The 24,031-nt window shown below is 38.9% G+C and overlaps 1 protein-coding gene across 1 annotated transcript; it reads left to right on the top strand.

Moving 5' to 3' along the window:
• The first annotated feature begins 1,639 nt into the window (after positions 1-1,639).
• Positions 1,640-23,713, top strand: LOC135082084 (prestin). The gene is made up of 17 exons (XM_063976846.1): positions 1,640-1,778; positions 3,269-3,369; positions 4,936-5,097; positions 7,061-7,206; positions 8,975-9,032; positions 9,195-9,274; positions 9,886-10,050; positions 11,341-11,445; positions 11,866-11,999; positions 12,807-12,969; positions 13,427-13,507; positions 14,426-14,589; positions 15,351-15,431; positions 15,887-16,010; positions 19,360-19,548; positions 20,031-20,157; positions 20,861-23,713. Exons 1-17 carry the CDS (start codon positions 1,672-1,674, stop codon positions 21,007-21,009), a joined length of 2,136 nt encoding a protein of 711 aa, XP_063832916.1. The 5' UTR covers positions 1,640-1,671; the 3' UTR covers positions 21,010-23,713.
• Positions 23,714-24,031: the final 318 nt, after the last annotated feature.

Genomic DNA, 24,031 nt, shown 5'->3' on the forward strand with positions numbered 1-24,031 from the left:
TACCTACAGAAAATTATAATACTAGACATTTATAAGTATTCGGAAATCTGATAGGTTTAAAACACGTCTCCCTTCGTCTCTATCGAGAGGAGAAGATGTCCTCTCCGCTTTAGTAGAAACCATGCCTTAACGGTGACTTTGATTGAAGTTAGAGAACTACCTATCTGAAATTGAATCTGTAGGCCGAGCTTTATCGCGCAATTTTTTCGATATCACGCGATAAGCCCATACGTTTGTCGTCTAAAAACATCGGTAAAATTTTATCACGGTGCGCACACTAGCCCGACTGGTCAGGCTCTAAAATTCTAGATTAATCGCTATTAGGTTCAATTTCCGGTACGTGGCCTCCATTCCAGAACCTTGCTGCCCCATCGGCCGTCAGTTCTGCGTACCATGTGCCCTGCCCACTGCCACTTCAGCTTGCTGATCCGTCGGGCTATGTCAGCGACTTTAGTTCGTTTACGGATCTCCTCATTTCACAAGGTGGACCGACGACCTGATAAAGGTAGCGGGAAGGCGCTGGATGCAGGCCGCTACCAACCGTGCGATGTGGAAGTCATTGGGGGAGGCCTATGTTCAGCAGTGGACGTCCTGTGGCTGAAGTGATGATGATGATGATGAGGTTCAATTTCGTTATCGCTACGCTCGCGCTCAAAGCTTAATCGAAATGTTACATATTTATTTACATTATCGATAACAACACGTGTAGTAAAAGCTGGACATTAATGTTGTTATTTATCGTACTTGTATAAGCATAATTAAATTATTATAATCAGTCATGTGACAGCCATTAAAGTCTATATGTTCTTGATGAATCGGGAGTACCTTATCTCATATTCTCGATATAGTTCATTAAGAACTAGCTTCTGCCTGCGGCTTTACCCGCGTGAAATTCAGTTTGTCACTAATCATTATAAATTATAGCCTTTATGTAAATCTGATGCATAAACAATAAAACTGAAAAGTTTCATCAAAATCCGTACAGTAGTTTTTTCGTGAAAGAGTAACAAACATACATCCGTATATTAACACGAACTTTCGCATTCATAATATTATACTTATTAAGACTGTAGAATATAGTTTTCATGATAAATAAACAGATTTACAGACTTTCGCAAATAAATCAATTAACCTCTAACTCTAAAACACTTTTTGTCGCTTCCAGTAACTATTTCATTATTGAACTTTTTATTGAAATGTGCCAACAGTTGACCACTGGCTAGGCATTTCGTTATCACGGATTCAGTGCCGCCGGGGCCAACAGACGCAAACCATGTCAATATGACGTTTTAGTTAATTTGTTAACTAATAATAATCTAAATTATCAAGTGCTAATTTAAAAAAAAGTAGTTCAAAATTTTACACGGGGAAATTAAAAATGACAGCTTTTTAATGAGTAAAATTGGATGAAACTTCGTGAAATATAATTAATTTTGTGTGTAATAAGTTACATAAAGTGAATAATTTTAATTAAATAATGTGTATTTGATTTAATGTAAAATCATTTATTGTGTTAGATTCTCTTTAGTGCAAAACTTTTTTGAATAAAAGTTTAATGGCTACACATAATCTGTGTGATTGTGATAGTGCAAACAAAATTGAGCTTTATTGCCTACACTATAAAATACAAAATCAATGATTATAACCATTTGAGTTAGTGACAAATAAAAAATGCGTATGAAAAAAACGTTCCTGTTTTTTGAAAAAGATTTCGCGGACACAGAAAATGAACCACTATTGCGTGACCCAGATAGTGACGATGATGATGATGAAAACTGGTAAGCCTTGAGAAATTACAAAAATACATACAAAGTTTAATAACCAAACTAGTGTAGCATTTTCAATTTAGGGTCCCACCTGGTCCCACCTGGGATTCGAACCTGTAATGACTAGAACCCTTAGAATTACAATTAAATGACTAACATCTTTTTAATCTAAGACAAACTTAGAAAAAGAGGCACAGCAAACTGAATTAGAAACAAAAAAATATTTTAAATAAAATATAACATTTTCAAGAAATACGAGTAAATCTGTTAAATCTTAATTATGAATCAAAGATCTTAGCAGACAGTTATTTAATTTTTAGCGTTAAGAGTCGCATCTCAAACTAATTTGGCAAGCGGAAGGTCGTGGGTTCAATTCCCGCCTTAGGCAGTTCGATTTTTTCAAGTTATTTATAATTTTCAAACTTAGCAGACAGTTTTTGATAAAGTATCGCTGTACATTTATGATCATTAAATCCAAATAATATGTTGAGAGTTTAACGAATCACAGAGTATCTGCTAAATGTTACACATTACATAAAATTAACCGCATGTAAACTAAAATGATTGATAACACTATCAACAAAATATATAGCAGGAAAAATAATACCTAATCAAAAGTGGTTCACTGTGGTCAGAATCTAAATATAAAATATATTTTTTGGTCATAATAGGAAACATGGGTTTGAGATAAAAAAAAAAGATTGCTCACAAATACATGTGATGCGGTGTATCAAGGATCCCTAAGTATTACATAATACTAAGACTTTAGCTATGCCCCGCAGTGTTACTCGCGGTAAAACGTAGCCTATATGTTAATCCAGGGTGTCAGCTAACTCCATACCAAATTTTATTAACATCGCTCCAGCCGTTTAGACGTGAAGAAGTAACGAAGATACACACAAACTTTCGTCTTTTTAATATTTAAAGTGTGATACAACATCGATTCGACTTCATAAGATGGCAGCGATCGCCTTTTGTCACCAGCCACCTGCCAGGGTTCTGGTGGGACAAATTCTAACTTGCCCCTCAGCAGTTCATCTGTAGTAAAAGTTCAACCAAAGACCACAGAAGAAAACAAGTTCGCAATGCTTCAAATATCATCATATCATCATTTCAGCCATAGGACGTCCACTGCTGAACATAGGCCTCCCCCAATGATTTCCATGTTGATCTATTGGTAGCGGCCTACGTCCAGCGCCTTCCTGCTACCTTTATGATGTCGTCGGTCTATCTTATGGGTGGACGTCCCACGCTGCGTTTCCGGTACGCATTTTGTATCCTAAACATGTTTTTTTTGGATGGAGGGAGATCGTGCGGAGAGTTGTATCCGCCTCTACAACCGATGTCAACAACGCCTCAACGTGGCCACGACCGCTCTGCCAAGAGCGTAACGAGTAATAAGAAACATTTTTTTGGAATAGAACCAGGATGTTTCAAACGGGAAACTTTAGTGACTTTTCCAGAAAGATGTGTTGTTAATACGTATCCTTCTTTGCCCCCAGGAACCAGCCACGCCCCAGCCAGCAGTTCAACGTCATCCGACGGGTGTACCAGCAGGATGCCCTGAACAAGGACGCCGACTACCAGTACCCTGAGAAACCCTGTAAGTTAAACCTTGACCAGATTCTAATTCTCTCATCATCATATTTCGGTACAGGTAACCTAACTTCCCGCGGGACTGAAAAATGGTGCGGGAACTCCGAATACCGATATTGGATGCCATTATATCAGTCAGAGGACGTCCACTGCTAAACATAGACCACCTTTATGATTTCTGGGTAGGCTGGTTGGTAGAGGAATGCTTCCAGCACCTTCCTACAACCTTTATATGGTCATCTGTCCACCAGTGACAGTCCCACCGTCGTCGTCAATTTCTTTATTAGTACTTTATGTAGGCCCTTTTCAGGGCACTATTACCATCCTAATTAATATAGTTTGCTCTACCACCACGTCGGAACAACATATCGCCTGAATAATGACTCTCCATAAAATGAAAAGTTTTTTTTTAAAGAGGCTCAAGGATGCATAATTAGGGTTTTTTATAAGTGATTGATAGTAAAGGCCAATCTGAAACAATCTCCACACAATTTTCCGACATTTCTCCATGTTAGCAGACTAGCGCAGTCAGATACATGCGCATCATCAGGTTATTTAGTCTTCACTGTAGGAGTATGATCATCTTTAATTTACCAGAGACAAATAGAGTCTAATATCCCCCATGAGTAAAAAGATCTGATCTGTTTTTTTCTTTGGAAAAAATAATTTGTTAATCGGTCATTTATGGAAAGTAGTATAGAAAGTATTGCCATACTTATTTACTGTTTGTATTCTAATAACATGCAGCTAACGAGATGATAAAGGACTTATGCATTTAGATAACAGAGAAACTAAATGGGTTGTTTAAGTATGTTACAATGTACATTATTGTACATGTTGTTTATGTTAGTTGTTGATAGCTGACTATCCTCTTGCCCTGATTCTTACCGGGATTTGTACAAACTGATAGTCATAATTTATCAGAGGCAAATGGACTTTACTTATATACTCATATTTTGAGTCTTTTTCATGGAAATGTACTCTATATTTACAATACTCATGACTATAAAACATAGTACTTTATAACATTAGATCCAGCGTAAACTCTCTGTCCAAATAAAAATCCTCATCCAATGATTTCCTGCAACCTTTATAAGATCAAATACCTACCTGCCTTACTTTGCATCATCATCATTTCAGCCACAGGACGTCCACTGCTGAACATAGGCCTCCCCCAATGTTTTCTACATCGCCCGGTTGGTAGCTAGCGACCTGTTTCCAGCACCTTCCTGCTACCTTTATTGTATAACCTTAACTTCGAACTCCTCCTATGTTCTTCTGATTAATTTCGTTGCGGGTCCAATGACAGTTTAACTTTCCCCCGGGACAAACTTGACCTTCATTGGTTGGGTTTTTATGGTGGTCAAGCTGTAGATCCTGGCTACACAGGAGTTGCATCTGTGGAAACGAGAGGTGGGAATAGTCCCGTACCTTTATATATGGACGACATACATACTCCACTCCAGAACCTTGCTATCTATTGGCCGTGAGTTCTGCGTACTATGTGCCCTGCCCATTGCCACTTCAGCTGCTGTATCTTCAAATATTTCTTCACCATGAATCTTGTTTCCAGTGGGCTACCGGTGCAAGAAGGCCGTGATTGGCTGCGGCTTCGGAGAATGCCTGGCCAACTCCATCCCCATCCTGCGATGGCTGCCCAAGTACGACTTCAAGGCGAACCTGATGGGGGACCTGATAGCTGGAGCCACTACTGCCGTCATGCACATACCACAAGGTAGGCGATGGAGAATAGAAACTATATTTAGCAATTTAAAACTAGCAATATATTACGCGCGAGCGATAAGGATGGGTATTGGGTAGCTTGAGGTCATTGGACGAAATTCTACGTGCTCGGCGACCGGTATTTACTATCACATAATTGGTACCCTAGATTGCATGAATTTAAATTACCAAGTGAGATGCAGTCATATTAGTGGCAAGCACCTAAATAAATCTTAAAAATAGCTATTAACTTCTATAAGATATCACTTTGAGATGATATGTTCAAATAAAACTCTAGGGGATCTCCAAAAAGGGGCAGAAAGTCCGATCAGACCAAAAAAACCAAATTTTCTATTAAAAGAAATCATTTATTAACAGACAATAATATTGTTAAAGTCGCTTATTTGTTTCACTTTTTCAAACAAAGGCCATAATGGTATTTCTTGAAACAAAGCGTTCTTTTTAGATTTGAGGTGTTAATTTCAGTGACCTTCAGATCTGAGAACAATCAATTTTCAGCATTAATATGTGAAATTGACAATTATCCTAATTGGAATATTAATAATGCAATTGTTTTACTACACGTGAATTCAAATACATCCTTAGCGATGACTAAAGCCGTCTCCAGCGCGTGTTTTGCTTTACACAGTCAACAAAAACAAGTAAATAAAACTATAGTGTCATTTAGGTTGAAAAATTATAAAAAACAGTTCAATCTAGCCTTTAAAACCTAAGCTTTTGTGATGCTTTAAAGTAGCTTCGAAACATCATAGGTTCCCCTTACCATATAAAATCTATGGGATATCTACAGATTCACAGTCTGTGCAAGGTGCCTGAGGCATAGGAGCGGCATTGGAGGGGTGATTTTGACATATTATGACATGTCAGAGCAATCTGAAGTCTCGCTGACATTTAACGTAACAAAAAACACCCTCCCGTGCCGCCCCCATACCTCAGGCACTTATACAGGGTGTTAGGTAAATGGGTATATGAGCCGACACTAGCCCATGTTAACATGGTCATATAAATGGTATGGTGAAGTCAGAAAATTGATATCTTCATTTTAATTGTTTCATTTTTCATACAAATCGGATTTTATAAAATTAATTTTGTATGAAAATTAAAAAAAATAAAATGATGATATCAAATTTCTGATTTCACCATACCATTTATATGACCATGTTAACATGGGTTAGTGTCGGCTCATATACCCATTTACCTAACACCCTGTATACTGAGTTATGCGCAAGAACTAAGGCTACTGAGTCCACCATGGTCCAGTGTACTCGCGACGCCTCTAGCCGTCAGAAATGGAAGCACATCGCCAGGAGAGCTACCCTCGGAGATGACATCACCCCACAGTGTACCTCGTCAGCGCAACCACGACCACTCTGACAATAGTGCCTGACTAAGAAGAAGCATTATACACTCAACATCAAATAAACCGCACCTTCCGCGACGCGAACTTTAAAGATTTTCTTCTGACACAATCATGGTGCCCCAACAATATTGGTGTTATTTGAAAGCCCAATAAATATCCTTAAAGAAAAACACTTTTAATTTCTATATAAATGATTATCATATACCATAAATGTGACTTGAAAAGAGACCTCACTTTGGGCTCACCTCTGGGATCAATTAGACCAAATTTTATGGTTATAAAACCAAAAATAATGATCACACGCGTCCTCTTTAACAGATGGATACCGATTAATCCCAACTTAACAGTTTTATAGCCATAAAAGTTGGCTCAAGCGTAATAGCCTATTTTTTGAAGAAGTGACTCTGGATCCTTCTAAAGGCACATTTTTGGGGTAAAAACCTTTCCTTTAATGAAATGAAGTTTAGAACTAGGCTTTTAAACGGTGCCAATATTGGTGGGAAGTGGGGATGCGTACGATGCAAAGTGCTTGATGCGGGAGGTGCGATTTATTTGATGTTGAGTGTATCTTGTTTTTTTCTTTCTTGCTCCTTAGGTATGGCGTACGCGCTCCTGGCCGAAGTCCCACCGATCGTGGGGCTGTACATGGCGTTCTTCCCAGTTCTGGTGTACGTGGTGTTCGGGACATCGCCCCATGTATCCATGGGAACGTTCGCCGTGGCCTGTCTTATGGCGGGAAAAGTGAGTTATGTTCGAGGGACACATATTACAAGGGATAGGTTGAAATATAAGACTTTAAATTTATCTGGGATCTTTAGTGGACCTGTATTAAAAACTAGCTTTCCGCCCGCGGCTTCGCCCGCGTGGAATTTTGTCTGTCACAGAAAAACTTTATCACGCGCACGTCCCTGTTTCAAAAACCGGGATAAAAACTTTCCTATGTCCTTTCCCGGGACTCAAACTATCTGTATGCCAAATTTCATATCAGTCGGTTCAGTGGTTTAGGCGTGAAAGCAAGACAGACAGACAGACAGAGTTACTTTCGCATTTATAATATTAGTATAGATTAAACTAGAGTCTACCAATACACTCGTCATTATTTTCGATTCGGAAACATTTCACCTATTTGAAGACTAGATATTGCCTATGCTAACGGCTGGTCGGATTTGAACAAAACTTTTACTGATAGAACTAAAGCTAATTTAGTTTAGAAAATAGAAGTTCGCGCAAAAAAAGATAAGCCCCATGAAATATGAAACCCAGATCGCAATTTAAGAGAGCGATAGAACAAAAGCTGGCTACAATTAATTTTCCAACAGCTGAGTACTTACGTTGCACATTTTTAACTAAATACCCACGGACCGGGGCTTAGAAATAACGTCTCTAATTTCACAGTTGAGTGATCACTGCAACTGTTACTAAATAAGTGATAAAGTGACGTTTAAACTAGACGACGGCTAGTCAACTAGCTAAACAAACTTGACCTTCACTGGTTGGGTTTTTATTGGCGGTCAAGCTGTAGATCCTGGCTACACAGGAGTTGCAGCGGTGGGAACGAGAGGTGGGAATAGTCCCGTAGTCAACTAGCTAAACAAACTTGACCTTCATAATTTCATATCGACCTTAGTACAGACTTGTCCATTCGCTACAGTCGACTCGTCACAGAGAAATGCATGTAAAAATTCGTCACACTTTCTGTATTTCTCGTGATAAATTGACTCGTATTTAATCAGGTTTATGACAAAATAGCTGTGCCCCGCGGTGTTACCCGCGATAAAACGTAGCCTGTGTATTAATTAATCCATAGTGTCAGCTAACTCCATACCAAATTTTATTAAAATCGCTCCAGCCCTTTAGACGTGAAGAAGTTACAAACATACACACAAACATTCGCCTTCATAATATTAGTGTGACTAGCTTTTCCCCGCGGCTTCACCCGTCTGTTTTTCGGTTTGACACAGAAAGACATCAACGCGCGTGTCCTTTTTTCACCAAATAAATAAATAAATAATCTAAAGATAATTTATTATATGGGATTAAAACTATCCTATAAATTGCCCTTATCGTTTCAGCCAAACTACGTCCACTGCTGGACAATGGCCTCCCCCAAGACAACCACCGGTCCTGCGCACAAATTGCCCTTGATCCCAAACTAATTAGGTACATTTCATGATTTCATCATCAGTTCAATGTGAAAAGGTAACGGACAGCGACGAGCAGTTACTTTCGCATGACGTACAAAAATGTGACGAATAGACTTTGTGGCAATCAGAATAACCCCCACGATAAATTATCTGAAAGACGAGATGATAGAAAGAGAGATAGAGACAGATAGACCCAAAAATACTTAAAGGTCATTAGGGGATAGTCTCAAAGATTATATTCTTTAGAAGATTTATTTATTTCGACACATTTCTGTTATCTTTACAGGGAAAAACCTAATGCGAAGATACAAGCAAAGAAAAAGAAAAAAGGCTTCCAATAATTTTCTCTCCCATTATTTTTTCAGGTGGTAACGCAATACTCAACACACATTGACCCTGGCAGCGCTATGAACGCTACGGCTGGTTTACCAACATGTAAGCAAAACAAGATTTTCTCTATAAACTGCTACAGTCCATTCTAGTTCAGTTTAGTGCAAAATTAAGTGTCCGCTGTCGACCTCTATCCCAAAATTGCTTCAAATAACATGTTTAAAACTTGTAAAAATATGAAGCTTTTGTCCTCAGCGACAGCAGAAATGGGTGTCCCTATATACAGTCCGCAAGAAGTACTCAGCATCGTGTGTCTTGCGGTTGGAATCTTCCAGGTTTGTTGGAGATTTGTTTCTAGACCTCTTCATACTTAAAAATGTGAATAAAATACACACAATCGATCAGTAGCGATCTTCTAATTCATTGGTTCCCAAAGTGGAGGGCGCACTCCCCAGGGGAGGCGCAAAGACCTTTAAAGAGGGGCGTGGACCATCTGTGTACTAAGTATGAAAAACCTGCGACTGCTGAGAATGCATTGCAGACTGCTCGATACGACCAATAAATAATCTTGACTGGAGGAGGGGGGGCGCGGAATTTTTTGTATGGTCGAACGGGGGCGCGTCTCAAATAAGTTTGGAAACCAATGCTCTAGAGAATCTTAATAAGGCCTATTTAGATCAAAAACAGGCATAGTTTTAATAAATTAAGCTATACCATAGGCTTATCTTGTGGTCCCTCATCAACTTTCATATCTTGGATATTGTGTGGATAAGCTGCAGCTTTCAACCTAAAACATTATCTAATGAACTATTGGGGCTTAGAATGGTGTCTAGGGACAGTTGCCAAAGGAGGATGACTCGGACAGCATTAGAAGAGGTTTTCCTTACCAATAGTAAACTTTCTAGAGGTGATAATCAAGATTACTCTCCTATTCTTGTCATCGCAGGTGCTGATGTGGATCATGCGCCTCGGAGCCGTCTCCACGCTTCTCTCAGAGACGCTGGTATCAGGGTTCACCACGGCCGCCTCCTTCCACGTGCTGGCCTCCCAACTGAAGGACCTGTTCGGACTGAAGCTGCCCAAACTGCCGAGCAATTACAAAGTTGTTTATGTGAGTAGATAATTTTAGCGTTATTGGCATTAGAGCACCTCTTACTATGGGTGTGCCGCAGGGATCAATATTAGGACCTTTGCTATTTCTTATTTATATTAATGACCTTCCTTACTTTGTAAAAGATCTGTGTGATATTGTGTTATTTGCTGATGACACATCTCTCATTTTCTAAGTTGATAGAGGTAAAGTAAATTTTGACGATATTAATGATACACTCTCACAGGTTCTACATTGGTTCACTGTTAACAACTTATTGTTAAATGCAAATAAAACTAAGTGCATTAAATTTAGCTTACCTAATGTGAGGCAGGTTTCCACGCAATTAATGGTGAAGAATGAACCATTAAATAGCATAAATTCCACAACATTCTTGGGAATCACTTTAGATGCTAAACTTCAGCGGGGTCCTCATATTGAAACTTTGTCAAAAAGGCTCAGTTCGGCTGCTTTGGCAGTGAGAAAGATAAGGCAATTAACTGACATTGAAACGGCAAGACTAGTATATTTTAGCTATTTTCACAGTATAATGTCATACGGCATATTGTTGTGGGGCTCAGCCGCGGACATTGAAACTGTGTGTGTTCTGCAGAAGAGAGCAGTGCGGGCCATTTATAACCTTGGACCCCGATTTTCCTTGAAAGAATTTTTTAAGGAAATTAACATACTGACAGTAGCTTCACAGTTCATTTATGAAAACCTTTTATATGTTCGCAAAAATATAGAGCAATTCACGAAAAAGAGCGATTTGCATAACTTTAATACAAGAAACAAAAATAAACTTGCCGTTCCAAATTTCAGACTGCATAAGATTGGGAATTCATTTATGGGGAAATGTATTAAATTATTTAATAAATTACCACAAACTGTTGTAGAACTACCCATTCATAAATTCAAAGCACATATTAAAAGTACCTTAATGAAAAAGGGCTACTATAAAGTCGATGATTATTTAAAAGATAAAAATGTTTGGGATGCGTAACTGCCTAGCTCGCATAAATATTTATAACTATCTATTTTGAAAACCTGTAAACCTTTGAAAAAGAGGCTGACAATAGTGTCTGAGTTTCTTGCGCTGCTTCTTCTCAGCACTGGCCCATTTATTGTCCTGAAGCAGTGGTAGGGTTAATACTGGGACGTGTAAAAGTGCTTTTTTAAAGCCTACTTACAGAAATAAATGAGTTTTACTGAGTTTTACAGACAGTTTTCCTGATTATTATGTATTTTTCGGTTTTTTATATGTATTAGGTAACAAGATAAATGAATGAAACAATGTGTGCTTGTTTCCAGACTGTGATAGAGATATGCAAGAACATCACCAACCTGAACATAGCGGCCTTCGTCATCTCCTTCATCACCTGCCTCGTCATCGCGCTCAACAATGAGCTTCTGAAGGTAGAGTTACGTCCGTATTCACAAACATTACTATGAGGTCTCACAGTGCGCGAGGACGCACAGGGTCACACAAGAACCAATCACAAAGCTCTATTCAATGCTGTGCTTTCGATTTGCTGCTTCACTCAAGCAAGCATCGTTTGTGAATACGGGCGTTAGTAGAATTCGTTAGTGGCGCCAACTAACGAACGCAAATACGATAATCATTGGTTGAAAAATTTCAATAAACACGGTGAATCTTTAGAAGTGATTAAACAAAAAGGATTAATTCTACTGATCAAATCCTATAGCTTTCCCAAAAAGAAAGAAGTTCAAATCTTCAAAAAAAATTTACTTGACCTTTTCATGGGTCATCATTGGTCATAGTGCCTTTTCAGAATACAACCTTAGACCTAAAGTGGGAGTTATTTGTGTTTCTAGCCATGGCTGAGCAAGCGCTGCCGGGTGCCGATGCCGATCGAGCTGATAGCCATCGTGGTGGGCACGCTGGTGTCGAGGTTCGCAGACCTGAAGCAGGTCTTCGGGATCGGCCTCATTGGATCCATACCTACTGGGTAAGCATATTGTTCTAGCAGTTTTGTATTTATTTTTAGTTAATAGTGGGCACCAGTAACCAAAAATTCCAAGATCGAACTTCTCCATTATTTATTTATTTTATTTATTTGTTCAGTAGTGGACGTCCGATGGCTGAGATGATGATGATTTATTTATTTTCTGAGAATCGTAATTTACTGGTCACTTGAAATTCTTGAAAACTAATTTGGTTTAAGCTAATAATGTGTGGACTTTCAGAATATAATGCCTTGGCCATGTGGTTCCGGCAGAGTAGAAATTAAAGTGACTTTACTCGTCTTCCTGTGGATGTCGTAAAAGGCAACTATGGGATAAATATGCGAACATCAGGCCTCCCTTATCCACAACCTGTGTTCCCACGAGTGTAGGCAATTTAAGAATGAGACAGGTGGTAAATTGAGAAGTTCGCGCTCCAGCAGTGGAGCTAAAAGATCTAATGATGAGATTAAAATTTAACCTCCTTTGAGGTCTCGTGATAAGATCACCCGCTTCAGACCCAGCGGTCTCGGGTTCGATTCCCAAGGGAGATTCCTCGTTATGGATTTACTAGCAGTGCCCGCGACTTCGTACGCGTGAAAATCATTTTTGCTCTGCACCTGTTACTCGTAGCGTGATGGTATAATAATATAGCCTATAGCCTTCCTCGATAAATGGGCTATCTAACACTGAAAGAAATTTTCAAATCGAACCGGTAGTTCCTTAGATTAGCACGTTCAAGTAAACAAACAAACAAACAAACTCTTTAGCTTTATAATATTAGTAAGATAAGAACCTCGCCTTTGTTCCAGCCTGCCAGTACCCCAAGTGCCTCCCGTAGAGCTGTTCCCAACGATAGCCATAGATGCCTTCACGATCACCATGGTCACCTACACCATATCGATGTCGATGTCGCTCATATTCGCCGCCAAGGAGAAGTATGAGGTGGACGCTAACCAAGAACTATTGGCGCTGGTGAGTTGAGCAGTTGTTGTGATGAAATGAGCATTGTAGCAGTTATGATTGACTAATTTGTAATCATTAATTCATAATATACAATACCTAGTGCTAGATAAAAATTGTATATTTCCTTCTTTGCACTATGTCATGGTTGAAGCACACAAAATTTAAAATACTTTACTATGCAAGAAAAAATCAACATCATTCATTATGCACTTGTATACTTCTTCCATTGTTACGAAAGATCTTTGAGGTTCCAGCAACTATCGAAGTCTAAATTCAAAATCGTCACATCAATTTAACATACCTACTTAACAAAGATATTATATGCAAATTAATACAAACTTTTTATTAGTCATTTATGACCTAGAATAAATACTAACCGAATAGCATATCCTACCAACCAATTAGTTTTCCTGTAAATGCACTTTCAAATAAAGTGTATTAAACGTATTTTCCTTTTGTCCATCAGGGTGCCAGTAACGTGTTTGGATCCTTCTTCTCATGTGCACCGATGTGCGCTAGTTTGTCTCGCTCTTACATCCAGTATCAGGTGAGTTAAATAATTAAATCAAATGCAATAAAAGTCTTCATTGGGATAATTTTGAACTCTTGAGATCGTTGTTTTCTGAATGTATTATGAATCATCAATGTATATTTTTAGCGCTACGTTACGTTTTCGCAAGTTTTGAGTTAAAGCGAGGAAAATTATGTAACTGGGAACATGTTTGACACCATATGCAATATATTTCAGGGCTTTATTAAAAAGGAACACAACGTCAAGCTTAGTTTAAAGCCCTGTTACATTGATAACTATTAGTAAGATTTCATATAATAGCTCTAAAATCAGTGAATTTATGGGAACAACTAGCCGTGTGGCAGAGTAGAATAGAACCAGTCGTACTCGTCCCGTAGATATCGTAAAAAGCGACTAACGGACAAATATGTGAGGTCAGGCTACCCCAAGTCTAATCTAGACAGCCTGGAGCGTAGCAGTCAAATCTTTCATTACCCTTTGGTGAATGAGGGCTATCGTTTTAGCGCTCACCAGTTAGCGCCACTGTAGAGTAAGGTCCTGTCACTTGCTAGTAGCGAAGACAGTGGCACCAACTGGTGAGCGCTAAAGTGGTAGGAGGACTATCGCATTTGCACTCATCAAGATGGCGCCACTGTAGAGTAAGGTCCTGTCGATCGCCAGGGGTGCCAACTGTTAAGTATAAAAATGATAGCCCTCATTGGTAAGAATCTTTTTTCTGCAGATGAGACTAAATAACCTGATAATGATAATGATCTAAACTAACCGGGGTTTTTTGGCCCAAAATTAATATTCGCATGCTTCGTGTAAGCAAAACATGACTGAACATTTTTCTGTGTAACATCTGTATATACCGTGTTTTAAGCAAATAAATGTATTCTTATTCTTATTCTTAACCAACTGTGTGGCTTATGAAACTATGTATGATGTCTCCAGGCGGGCAGCAAGACAGGCATAACCTCAGTGGTGAGCTCGCTTCTGATCCTATGCGTGCTGCTATGGGTGGGGCCGTTCTTCGAACTGCTGCCGCGATGTGTGCTCGCCTCAATCATCGTGGTATCGCTTAAAGGCATGTTCATGCAAGTCAAGGAGCTGGCTAAGTGAGTAAACGAACCTTTCTACTCCTTTACAAAATCTTAGATTCTCTTTAAAAGAATTCTCTTTAGAATTTAAATTATCTATAGAAAACATAGTTTTTGGTACAAAGTCAGCGTCAAAAATTTCGAAACACATCTTTGTTGCAATGAGCGCTATCGTTTTTATACTTAACAGTTGGCACCCCTGGCGATTGACAGGACCTTACTCTACAGTGGCGCCATCTTGATGAGTACAAATGCGATAGTCCTCCTACCACTTTAGCACTCACCAGTTGGTGCCACTGTCTTCGCTACTAGCAAGTGACAAGACCTTACTCTACAGTGGCGCCATCTTGATGAGTGCAAATGCGATAGTCCTCCTACCACTTTAGCACTCACCAGTTGGTGCCACTGTCTTCGCTACTAGCAAGTGACAGGACCTTACTCTACAGTGGCGCAAACTGGTGAGCGCCAAAACGATAGCCCTCATTGGAATAAGGTTGTATTGTCAACTTAATGGCCACTTTGGGTGTTACGAACTATTTGACGCTGAATATATCACAGAGAGGTTAGATACCTTCATAACACATGAACCAAAACTCACGCTAGTTTACGAGTATGTGAAAACTCGCGCTCAAGACCTGTACAAGTACATCTAGGCATAATAACAAACCTTGAATAATCCTCTCTTCAAATTTTCCTATAAAAAAGTAAAAGCTTTTACGAATTTGGTGTAAATTCTTAAATTCAGTTGAAGTTTACTAACCCACAAACTGTCTTTACAGATTCTGGAAGCTCAGCAAGTTAGATGCTGTGGTGTGGCTGGTCACTTTCCTCATCACGGTGCTAGTCAACATTGATATTGGGTAAGAAATCTTCCAATCAATCTCCCACTAGGTGGACTGACGATCTGGTGAAGATCGCGGGAGATGCCTGGATGCGAGCGATACAGGATCGGTCTTCGTGGAAATCCTTGGGGGAGGTCTTTGCCCAGCAGTGGGCGTCTTTCGGCTGAAACGAACGAAGCAATCTTAAATCTTAATTCCAAGTAATGCCCAGGACTATATTCTCCCAAGACTCTCCTCTGTTAAAGATGGTAACCTGGAAAACCCTTAACAGACTATTAGGATTTTGGAATTTCTGATGCTAATCTTTCACCTAGTTTAAAATTTGAAAAATCTACTGTTTCTGATGGAAAACGACCTTTCATTTACCGGACGACTGCTTCTACCACTGACGGACACATTGATATACCCATCAAAATTTTCATGTGTATTTTTTAGCTTTGTCCCAGCGTCATAAGGTTCAATTTTGTTTACAGATTAGGAGCTGGTCTGCTAGCCAGCGTGGGAGCCCTATTCTGTCGGTCGCAGAAGCCCTACACGTGTTTGCTAGGCCGTGTGCTTGACACTGACTTGTACCTCGACACCAAACGGTACAGAGCCGTAAGTAACATTTCATCAATACCAGGCCTGTTCATCTCCGCGAGTTTACATCGAAAACAAAACACGCACGATGGCCCACCTGCAGGATACTATTCGACAAGGCCTCTAAACTGCCTAAATAATAATAAAAACACAGAATGTACTTTTTCAAGTTGCCTCAAGACACTGAGAGGTAAATAAGTAGTTAATATTTTTCATGATAATTCATGCTAAATCATGTATTTCCTCCGCCATTTTCCGCAGTTTGGCACCTCACGTCACATCATTTTACCGAAGTCAGCCCTATAGCTTCGGCGCAGTGCCGATCACTGACGTTTGTCAACAAAATGGTGCTTGACTCTTGAGACAGGCTAAATTACACCATATTGTTAATGACATTGAGCATACATTTTTTTAAAAACCTTCGTGAAGTAAAACTTCTGTACGTAGTACTTATTATTATTCTGTGTCAATACCTTTACTTCTCAACATAAATGATTATAATAGGTCCAGCCATATGTCGCATAACTTACGGCCGAATACTGAAACACTACTCAAATCTGTCACTCAGCTGACGGGCTCCTAAATTTAAGTATCCTTCAATTTTAAATGGTATTCTCAAACGCTACTCAATGGATTTGAAGCCGTGATCAGCTAAGCAGCTCTCAAATGTTTACATAATGGCAACATTTACCAAAAAAAGTATGTTTTCATTTACACAAATGATAACTTTACGTCTTTTATCCATTACACGCAGCATCGTTTGGTTATGTATTGTCTTGTATGGAAATATACTCAATCAACTTAACATAGAACAGTTTATTTTTAGTTTCTATTATATATAAATCTCGTTTTATCATATAAAAAAATTAATGCTTGCATTTTTATTTAATTAAAAAAATAATTTTAAATGTGATACTTTTTATTGTTGAAATCTACCTATTAAGTGGCGATCGTGGACCGAAACGTAACCACAATTGACATTTATCATTGTTGACAGAGCATCAAATTGACAAATCAACAACTCTTGGAAATGCTGCTATGCGATGTCCCCTTAATCCTCAGAAATAGGCATGTTTATGTAAAGCGATTTCATAGCAGCTATTTTGGTTGTTACTTCGTGCAATATACGATGCACAGTTGGCTGTTAGATGTGGAAGATATCACCTAGTACACGTTCATAACTTCCCGTGGCGTAGAACAGTAGGGTTATAATAAGTACTTGGTCCACTGGTTGTATGGCATTTGGTGAGGGGTTTCAAAGAGCTTCCAAATTATGAATCCAGAAACAACACCGTTTCTTTAGAGACGCGGAACCTCGCTCGGAATTGCATGTCATTATAATAATATTTTTCAATAGCGTTCAGCCTTATTGCGTTCCTGCGATTAGACCTAGGTATTTCCTCGAGGCTCGAAAGAAATGATAACGATGACACACATTATTTACCACTATTTAGGTCGATTTAGGTATAAGAATAGGATTTAAGATACCGCGCAAGCACTCTCAAATTTAACAGCTGCTTAAGACGATTTGACAGTTGTTTGAGTAATGCTTAGCGTTGAATGGCGTTTCAGTATGCGAAAATTCATTTAAGTGGCGTTTGAGTGCAACTTAATTTGAGAGGTGCTTAAAAATTGAGAACTGCTCAGATATTGTTTTGAGTATGCGAAATGTAAGTTTAGGAGCTGCTTAACTATTTGAGAAGCCGTCAAATATTTAAATGGCGTTTCAGTATTCGGCCGTTAGTCACTTCTTCTGGAGGGTGATTTTTTTTGTTACGTCAAATGTCAGCGAGACTTCAGGTTTGTAAACTCTGTCACGTATTATGTCAAAAACACCCCTCCCGTGCTGCTACCATACCTCGGGCACTATTTTTTATAGATTTATAATTTCTTGACATATTCTATTTATGACTATGACTATTCCAATGAAGACAAAAAACGAAATCTACGCCTAAATAAAAAAACGTAACTAATCCAAAATAAACCTCTGCGCTAATACTCTTCAAGTGGTATAAAACCTTTTCTGTGATTCCTAACTTTTATTTCTATTAGCATGTCAAATCTCTTGACAAATTATATCAAAGTCACAGATGGCATTTTAAAAACAACAAATCCAAAACTCTCAGCAATGTGAATCCCAACATCTTCAAAATGTAAATCAACCTTCAATTACCTACCAAAATGCAAATTTTCCCTCAAAACCGGTGCGCGTACTGTTTGACCCACCAGCTTAGTTTGGTGGGGCTGATCAGGTGGCTACTCTTCGTAGCTTTCAATATTATGCTCATGTGTTCAGTTCAGTTCATGATTATGTTGCTCCATAACGACAGGGAACTGGATATGGCCAGCCATGGAATGCTCATATCGAAATGATGGAAGAAATAGCCAAAGGAATGAAAACTGCAAGAGATTTGATGCAAGCTTGCATTGCTTATTCTAACTGTAAGAAGGCACATTCTGGTATAGCAGATTGACAGAATACGACTGGAGCAGAAGAAATATGATGCTCAAAAATTGTCTACTACGCCTCGAAATAGAAACGATTTGGAGTTCAATGATGCAACCCAATATGGACTGCTTACTTTAAGTGTATGAAGACTCATTCTGGCATAACAGATGGACGTGATTCGATTGGAGCAGAAGAAACATAAGAAATACATTACAGGATATTTTACTAACCACTATTACAGAATAGCAGTGCACCTTCTTCTATGGAAGATTAAGTTTAGAAGCCCTACCTTCGACATAAGATCTGACGATGTACTCGTAATACCGTAACAAAAGTTCAATGAAATACATAGTCAATCACAATTTATTTGTTTCTGTAGTACCTAATTTTCACCAATCTCCATGTTTCCATCCCAAAAACATAACGATCTGATGTTAAGTGTAGATTATCTAGGGTCTTACATACACTTTAACTAGTAAAGGCTAACTCACTCTTACTTTAAAACCACGATAGCTGAACGGTGAAGGGGTCGGACTGGCTGACTCTTGATCCGGGGAACGCGGGTTCGGTCCCCGCCGCCGATCGACTATTGTGGTGAGCTCACTCGTGAGTTCGTGACACAAGCATATTTAGCTTAGTACGAGGGGCTAATGAGACTATTAGTATGAGTAAGTTGTGAAATAACAAATTACTAATAATCTTTAAAAAAAAATGTGGCCCAGGTCACAGAGTTTTAGAAAGATATCAGCAGGCAGCGAGTGCCAGTCCCCAGCGGTTTACGTTATAGATAGGTCAGTAAAACAATTTTTGAGTGCAGGTGGGATGTCGAACGTAGGGGATGATACTCCAACCTGCGTTTCGTTCCCCAATAATGGAAGTTGACGGCATTTCTGATGAATTTCTTTTCTCCTTCCTCAGGCTGAGGAGTTACCAGGTGTAAAGATCTTCCACTACTGTGGCGGCTTGAACTTTGCCAGCAAGAACTTGTTCAGGGAAACCCTCTTCCGTAAGATCGGCTACCTGAAGCCGACCGAGGTGGTTCCCGATGATGACAACAACCTCACGAAAAGTGACTCGTACGAGTGGGACCCCACTATTGGGCATCGGGTAAGAATTTGAGACTTACAATTTTGAATTCTTATAAAAAGTATAAGATTTTAGGCTTTCGCCTTCCATTACAATTGAAATACATAGTAATTTTAATTCTTATAAACCACTAGTGTTTCTCATCGTGAAAGTTTATTAATGTCACTGCAAGCAAACTTACTTTTGCCACTTTTTAAGCAAATCTATGCACGTTTGAGAATTCCATTGTTTGAATAATTTTGTTCTCTCTCTGTCTCTCTTTCTTCTTTAATGAAATTTTGTTTAGTATTGAAGTCATCATCGGGACATTTAGTCTCCAGCTCCACTGTAGGAGCACGACATTCTCTTTTTTACCAGAGGGTATCAGACCAGTGTAATAAAGAATTTAGCTTACACCCAACCCTACGCCGACCAGGGTTGGGTGAGGCCATTTCTTTAAGGCCAAATTTTCCAACGACTAGTGATGTGTATGTAGTGTATCATCTATCTATACCTCCTTCCAGGTCCAATGCGTGATAATCGACGCAACGGCGCTGTCGTACGTGGACGCGCCGGGAGTGAAGACGCTGGTGGCTGTGCAGCGAGAACTGGTCTCCAGCAACATCACTGTTCTTCTGGCTGGGGCTAATGGTAAGAAGGCTTCACATACCCTTATGATGTAGATTGGAGGAAATAACAGAACCTGGGCCTTTGACAAACTAGGGTTTGCTTACTTTATAACACGCACAGATTTCAGAATTTATTGCATAATCTCACACTAATGTCACTCATTACAGTAAGCTATTTGATATCCCCAAGGACTATCAACTTTCACTGATTAGTGAATGCATTAAAGGCTAAGCTGTAGTTCTTGGATATGTACAGGAATTGCAGTGGTGGGATTAATCCCGTTAAAATAAAGTAGTACTAGGATAGTCATGATCAATAAAAGAACAAGAATAAATAGCAATGGTCCTAAAATAGTACCTTGTGATATGCACACGTTAAAATTACATTAAAATCACAAGTGTTTTCTAATTCTTTAATTCAGTATGGCCTTTACTGGTTGGGTTTTTATTGGTGGTCAAGCTGTAGATCATGGCTACGAATTGCAGCTGTTGGAAAAGAGAAATAGAGAATAGTCCCTTTACCCAATAATTTAATTTCGAACTCCTATGTTCTTCTGATTCATTTCGTTGCGGGTCCAAAGACAGTCAACTTTCTCCCAGGACAAACTTGACCTTCACTGGTTAGGTTTTTATTGGCGGTCGAGCTGTAGATCCTGGCTACATAGGAGTTGCAGCTGTGGTATCGTTCCCACAGCCTATTATACTAACTTCACGAAACTTTACAGGTCCAGTATTAGAGATGATATCAAAATTCAACTCGCTGGAAGCTGACAGACTACAACTGGACACGTTCCCAACCGTCCACGATGCAGTGGTTTACTACAAACTAGTTGAAGCGAAGAAGCACGAAATAGCTGTCACGGTGACAGCGTGATACCTGTCATTATGACAGAAGTTGGCAGATTGCGCACGCGACGTTTTACGTGTAAGTGCGGTAGTTGGTGCCAATAACTTTTGTCTTTTGAAGTATGTTCAAATAAAATGAAAGTGCTTGAAGTAGAATAGTACAGTAAATTTTAACCTACAGCAAAATAACGACCCGAATGGATTTTGAAATTGGGTTATGTCGTAAAATTGATTTTTCAAAAAAATGCTACGCCAGAAACTGCCACGTAATGCCACGATATTTTGTGGCATGGTACATTGTTTCAGTGCTTGCTCGCTACGATTTATGTCATAATCTTATGAATGGCACTCTATCTTATTTTTAACGATAAATGTGTCTGTTATGTTCATCTAAAATCGATATAATTCCACGATTATATCGTGGTCTTTACACTAAAGCTTCAACCACACCAACGCGTGCAGATCGCCATTCATGGGTCGCGCGACCTGTCATTTCCCTATGATCGCGCCGGCGATGGCGATCTGCACGCGTTGGTGTGGTTGAAGCTTTACTCTATTTTAAGTTTCAGAGTCATGAATGAAATTAGTAATTTTGTTGTAGGTTGATAAATTAATGCTATTTTAATAGGCAGCTAGCATTTGCCCCTAAATACGGTTTATGTTCCGTACTTAACGTATATTAACGAGTTTAAATGCAATAACTGCAACCCGATCAAGCTAACTGCGCAACTAGCGGGAATGCGACTCTCCCTCGCACTCACCCGCAACAGAGTAAATACAAATGAGTAGATTATCTTCATAGAAACGCACCGAGCGCGGTTTGTATGTGAGCGCGCCAATACGTATGCGGCGCGCACGCACACACTACCAAAATTCGGCGCAACCACGACTGGCTCCCCGCTAATCCCCGCTATATTTTGTCAGTGTGTGCGTGCGCACCGCATACGTATTGGCGCGCTCACATACAAACCGCGCTCGGTGCGTTTCTATGAAGATAACCTACTCATTTGTATTTACTCTGCCCGCACACTTCCCCGCGATCGACCCGTCCGTACCAGAGCGTCAGTGACGTCACGGCTAACAGGTACGCAGTTAACCCGACCGGGTTGTTTATTTAAACGTTTTATTTTTAAGTAGTAAATTAAATAATTGTATTATTTAGTCAGAATGTATTTAATGCAAAATTTATGCGAAATTTATTCGTAGTTTAGATTTTTTAGAATAAAGGACGTAGCACACTTGTCAACCCGGAAAGGGATCGTAACCGTATCAACTCGAGTCGGTCAGTATTCTTTGTATGAAACTCCATACTGCAACGCACACTTATCCGCACCGTAACGTAAACGCCTCGCCTCGCGGTTGACAGCACGCGAAAGGCGATGACAGCTCCCGCAAGGCCATAGGGTATTGACCCTTTCCGAGTTGATAAGTCCGCTATGACCTTAAAAGTGTTATTTTGGCTGTTACAACAGATTTTGTACAATTTATAGAGATATCGAAATGATGCCATATTAATGAGTTTTCATTATTTTCTTTTAATCAGTCATGAATCGAATAATCTTGAGACTTATCGAATTTTCGAGAATCTTATAATGTACTTATTGTATATTAGAAAAAAATCATTTAGTTATCAGTGCCCGTAGACAATGATTTTACCAATTTTGAATCGATTTTAGATAATTATATCAACTTTTTGTACTTAATTCGTGTTTTAACGAATAAAGAAGCGATCACACATACTCGAATCTATCGTAAATGTCAAATTGTCTATAGGCCAATCCCTAGACAAAATAACAAATGTGACAGATTCAATTTCGAGATCGTTTCGCTGAAAAAAGACTTAAGCCCAGAACAGACGGTGAAACGCAACTGCAACGAAACTGCAACTGCTAGTTACTTTTGAGTTGCATCTAAGTTTCTGCCATAGCGTCCGTTGAGAGACCACACATGACGCGACCAGTTTGAAAGTTTATGGCAGAAACTTAGATGCAACTCAAAAGTAACTAGCAGTTGCAGTTTCGTTGCAGTTGCGTTTCACCGTCTGTTCTGGGCCTTAGCGAAACGAGTTTCAAATGAAAACTGCCTGTACTGTATATTTGTGATAAATATCCAGCCTTATAGATTTTATTTTCATATCAATACGTTATTATTTCAATTATTTATGTATTTATAGCTAAAACATAATTATGTACAAAAGTACTTAATAAAGACTCTAGGTAAAGGTACACACATGTTTTATTACAATAAATCTTTATTGAAATAACTTAGATAAAACAAATAATGCTATTTATTTAAAGCATGTGGGTATACCTATCTAATTTATTAAAAGTATAACATTTTGTGATCATATAAAAAGACAGGGTTGTCGAAAAATAAGTTAATCAAATATTATAAAAATAAGAAATATTTGACGACGCATTATGTCGTATAAACAAAACTGTCTTGCCTTTGGCTCGCGTACCGGACTAAGTACTAAGCCATTTTGTATCTGAAAGATAAGTACTTTCATAACTATTTTTGTAACTGATAATGAAGCATTATTTAAAATATTGCCATTATCCTGCGCTTCGCGAAAATATTTCAAAAACTTATATTTGACAACCCTAGAGCATATTTTATTGTAAAATATGGTAAAATACATATAGCCAGTAAGTCTGTTGTGATATTTTGTACCTAAAACTATAATGTTGTATGTACTTAGGTATATAGGTAAATAAATGTTGATATTTTAATGTTTTGTTTAAATTAGATCCCTATTCGAGTTGGTGTGAGAGTTGGAGTTGTCTTATAGTTTTATTTTAGGCAATGTAGTTCAACAATGATATTTAATGAAGTAGACACATTTAAAACCAAGAATTATATTATGTACTAATAATAAAGTGAGCAGTAGGAAAGAGATGTAGGGATTATGGATACGGACCCCGAGCGCGAGTTCGACTCGCACAATGCCGTTTTTTCTGACTGGTGTACAGAACCCTAAAAATTGTAAGACTTGTCATCCTCCTTTTTTAAAATGTATTTCAGAATAGAGAGATAAATATCTTTACAAT

The sequence above is a fragment of the Ostrinia nubilalis genome, chromosome 21 (genome assembly GCF_963855985.1).
Source record: "Ostrinia nubilalis chromosome 21, ilOstNubi1.1, whole genome shotgun sequence".
NCBI classification, from domain to species: Eukaryota; Metazoa; Arthropoda; class Insecta; order Lepidoptera; family Crambidae; genus Ostrinia; species Ostrinia nubilalis.

Excerpts from the sequence above, each read along its gene's own strand:
- LOC135082084 (XM_063976846.1), top strand. The coding sequence starts at position 1,672 with ATGCGTATGAAAAAAACGTTCCTGTTTTTTGAAAAAGATTTCGCGGAC. Across the intron at positions 5,098-7,060 it reads CGTCATGCACATACCACAAG|GTATGGCGTACGCGCTCCTG; the intron begins GTAGGCGATGGA and ends CTTGCTCCTTAG. Across the intron at positions 16,011-19,359 it reads ACACCAAACGGTACAGAGCC|GCTGAGGAGTTACCAGGTGT; the intron begins GTAAGTAACATT and ends CTCCTTCCTCAG.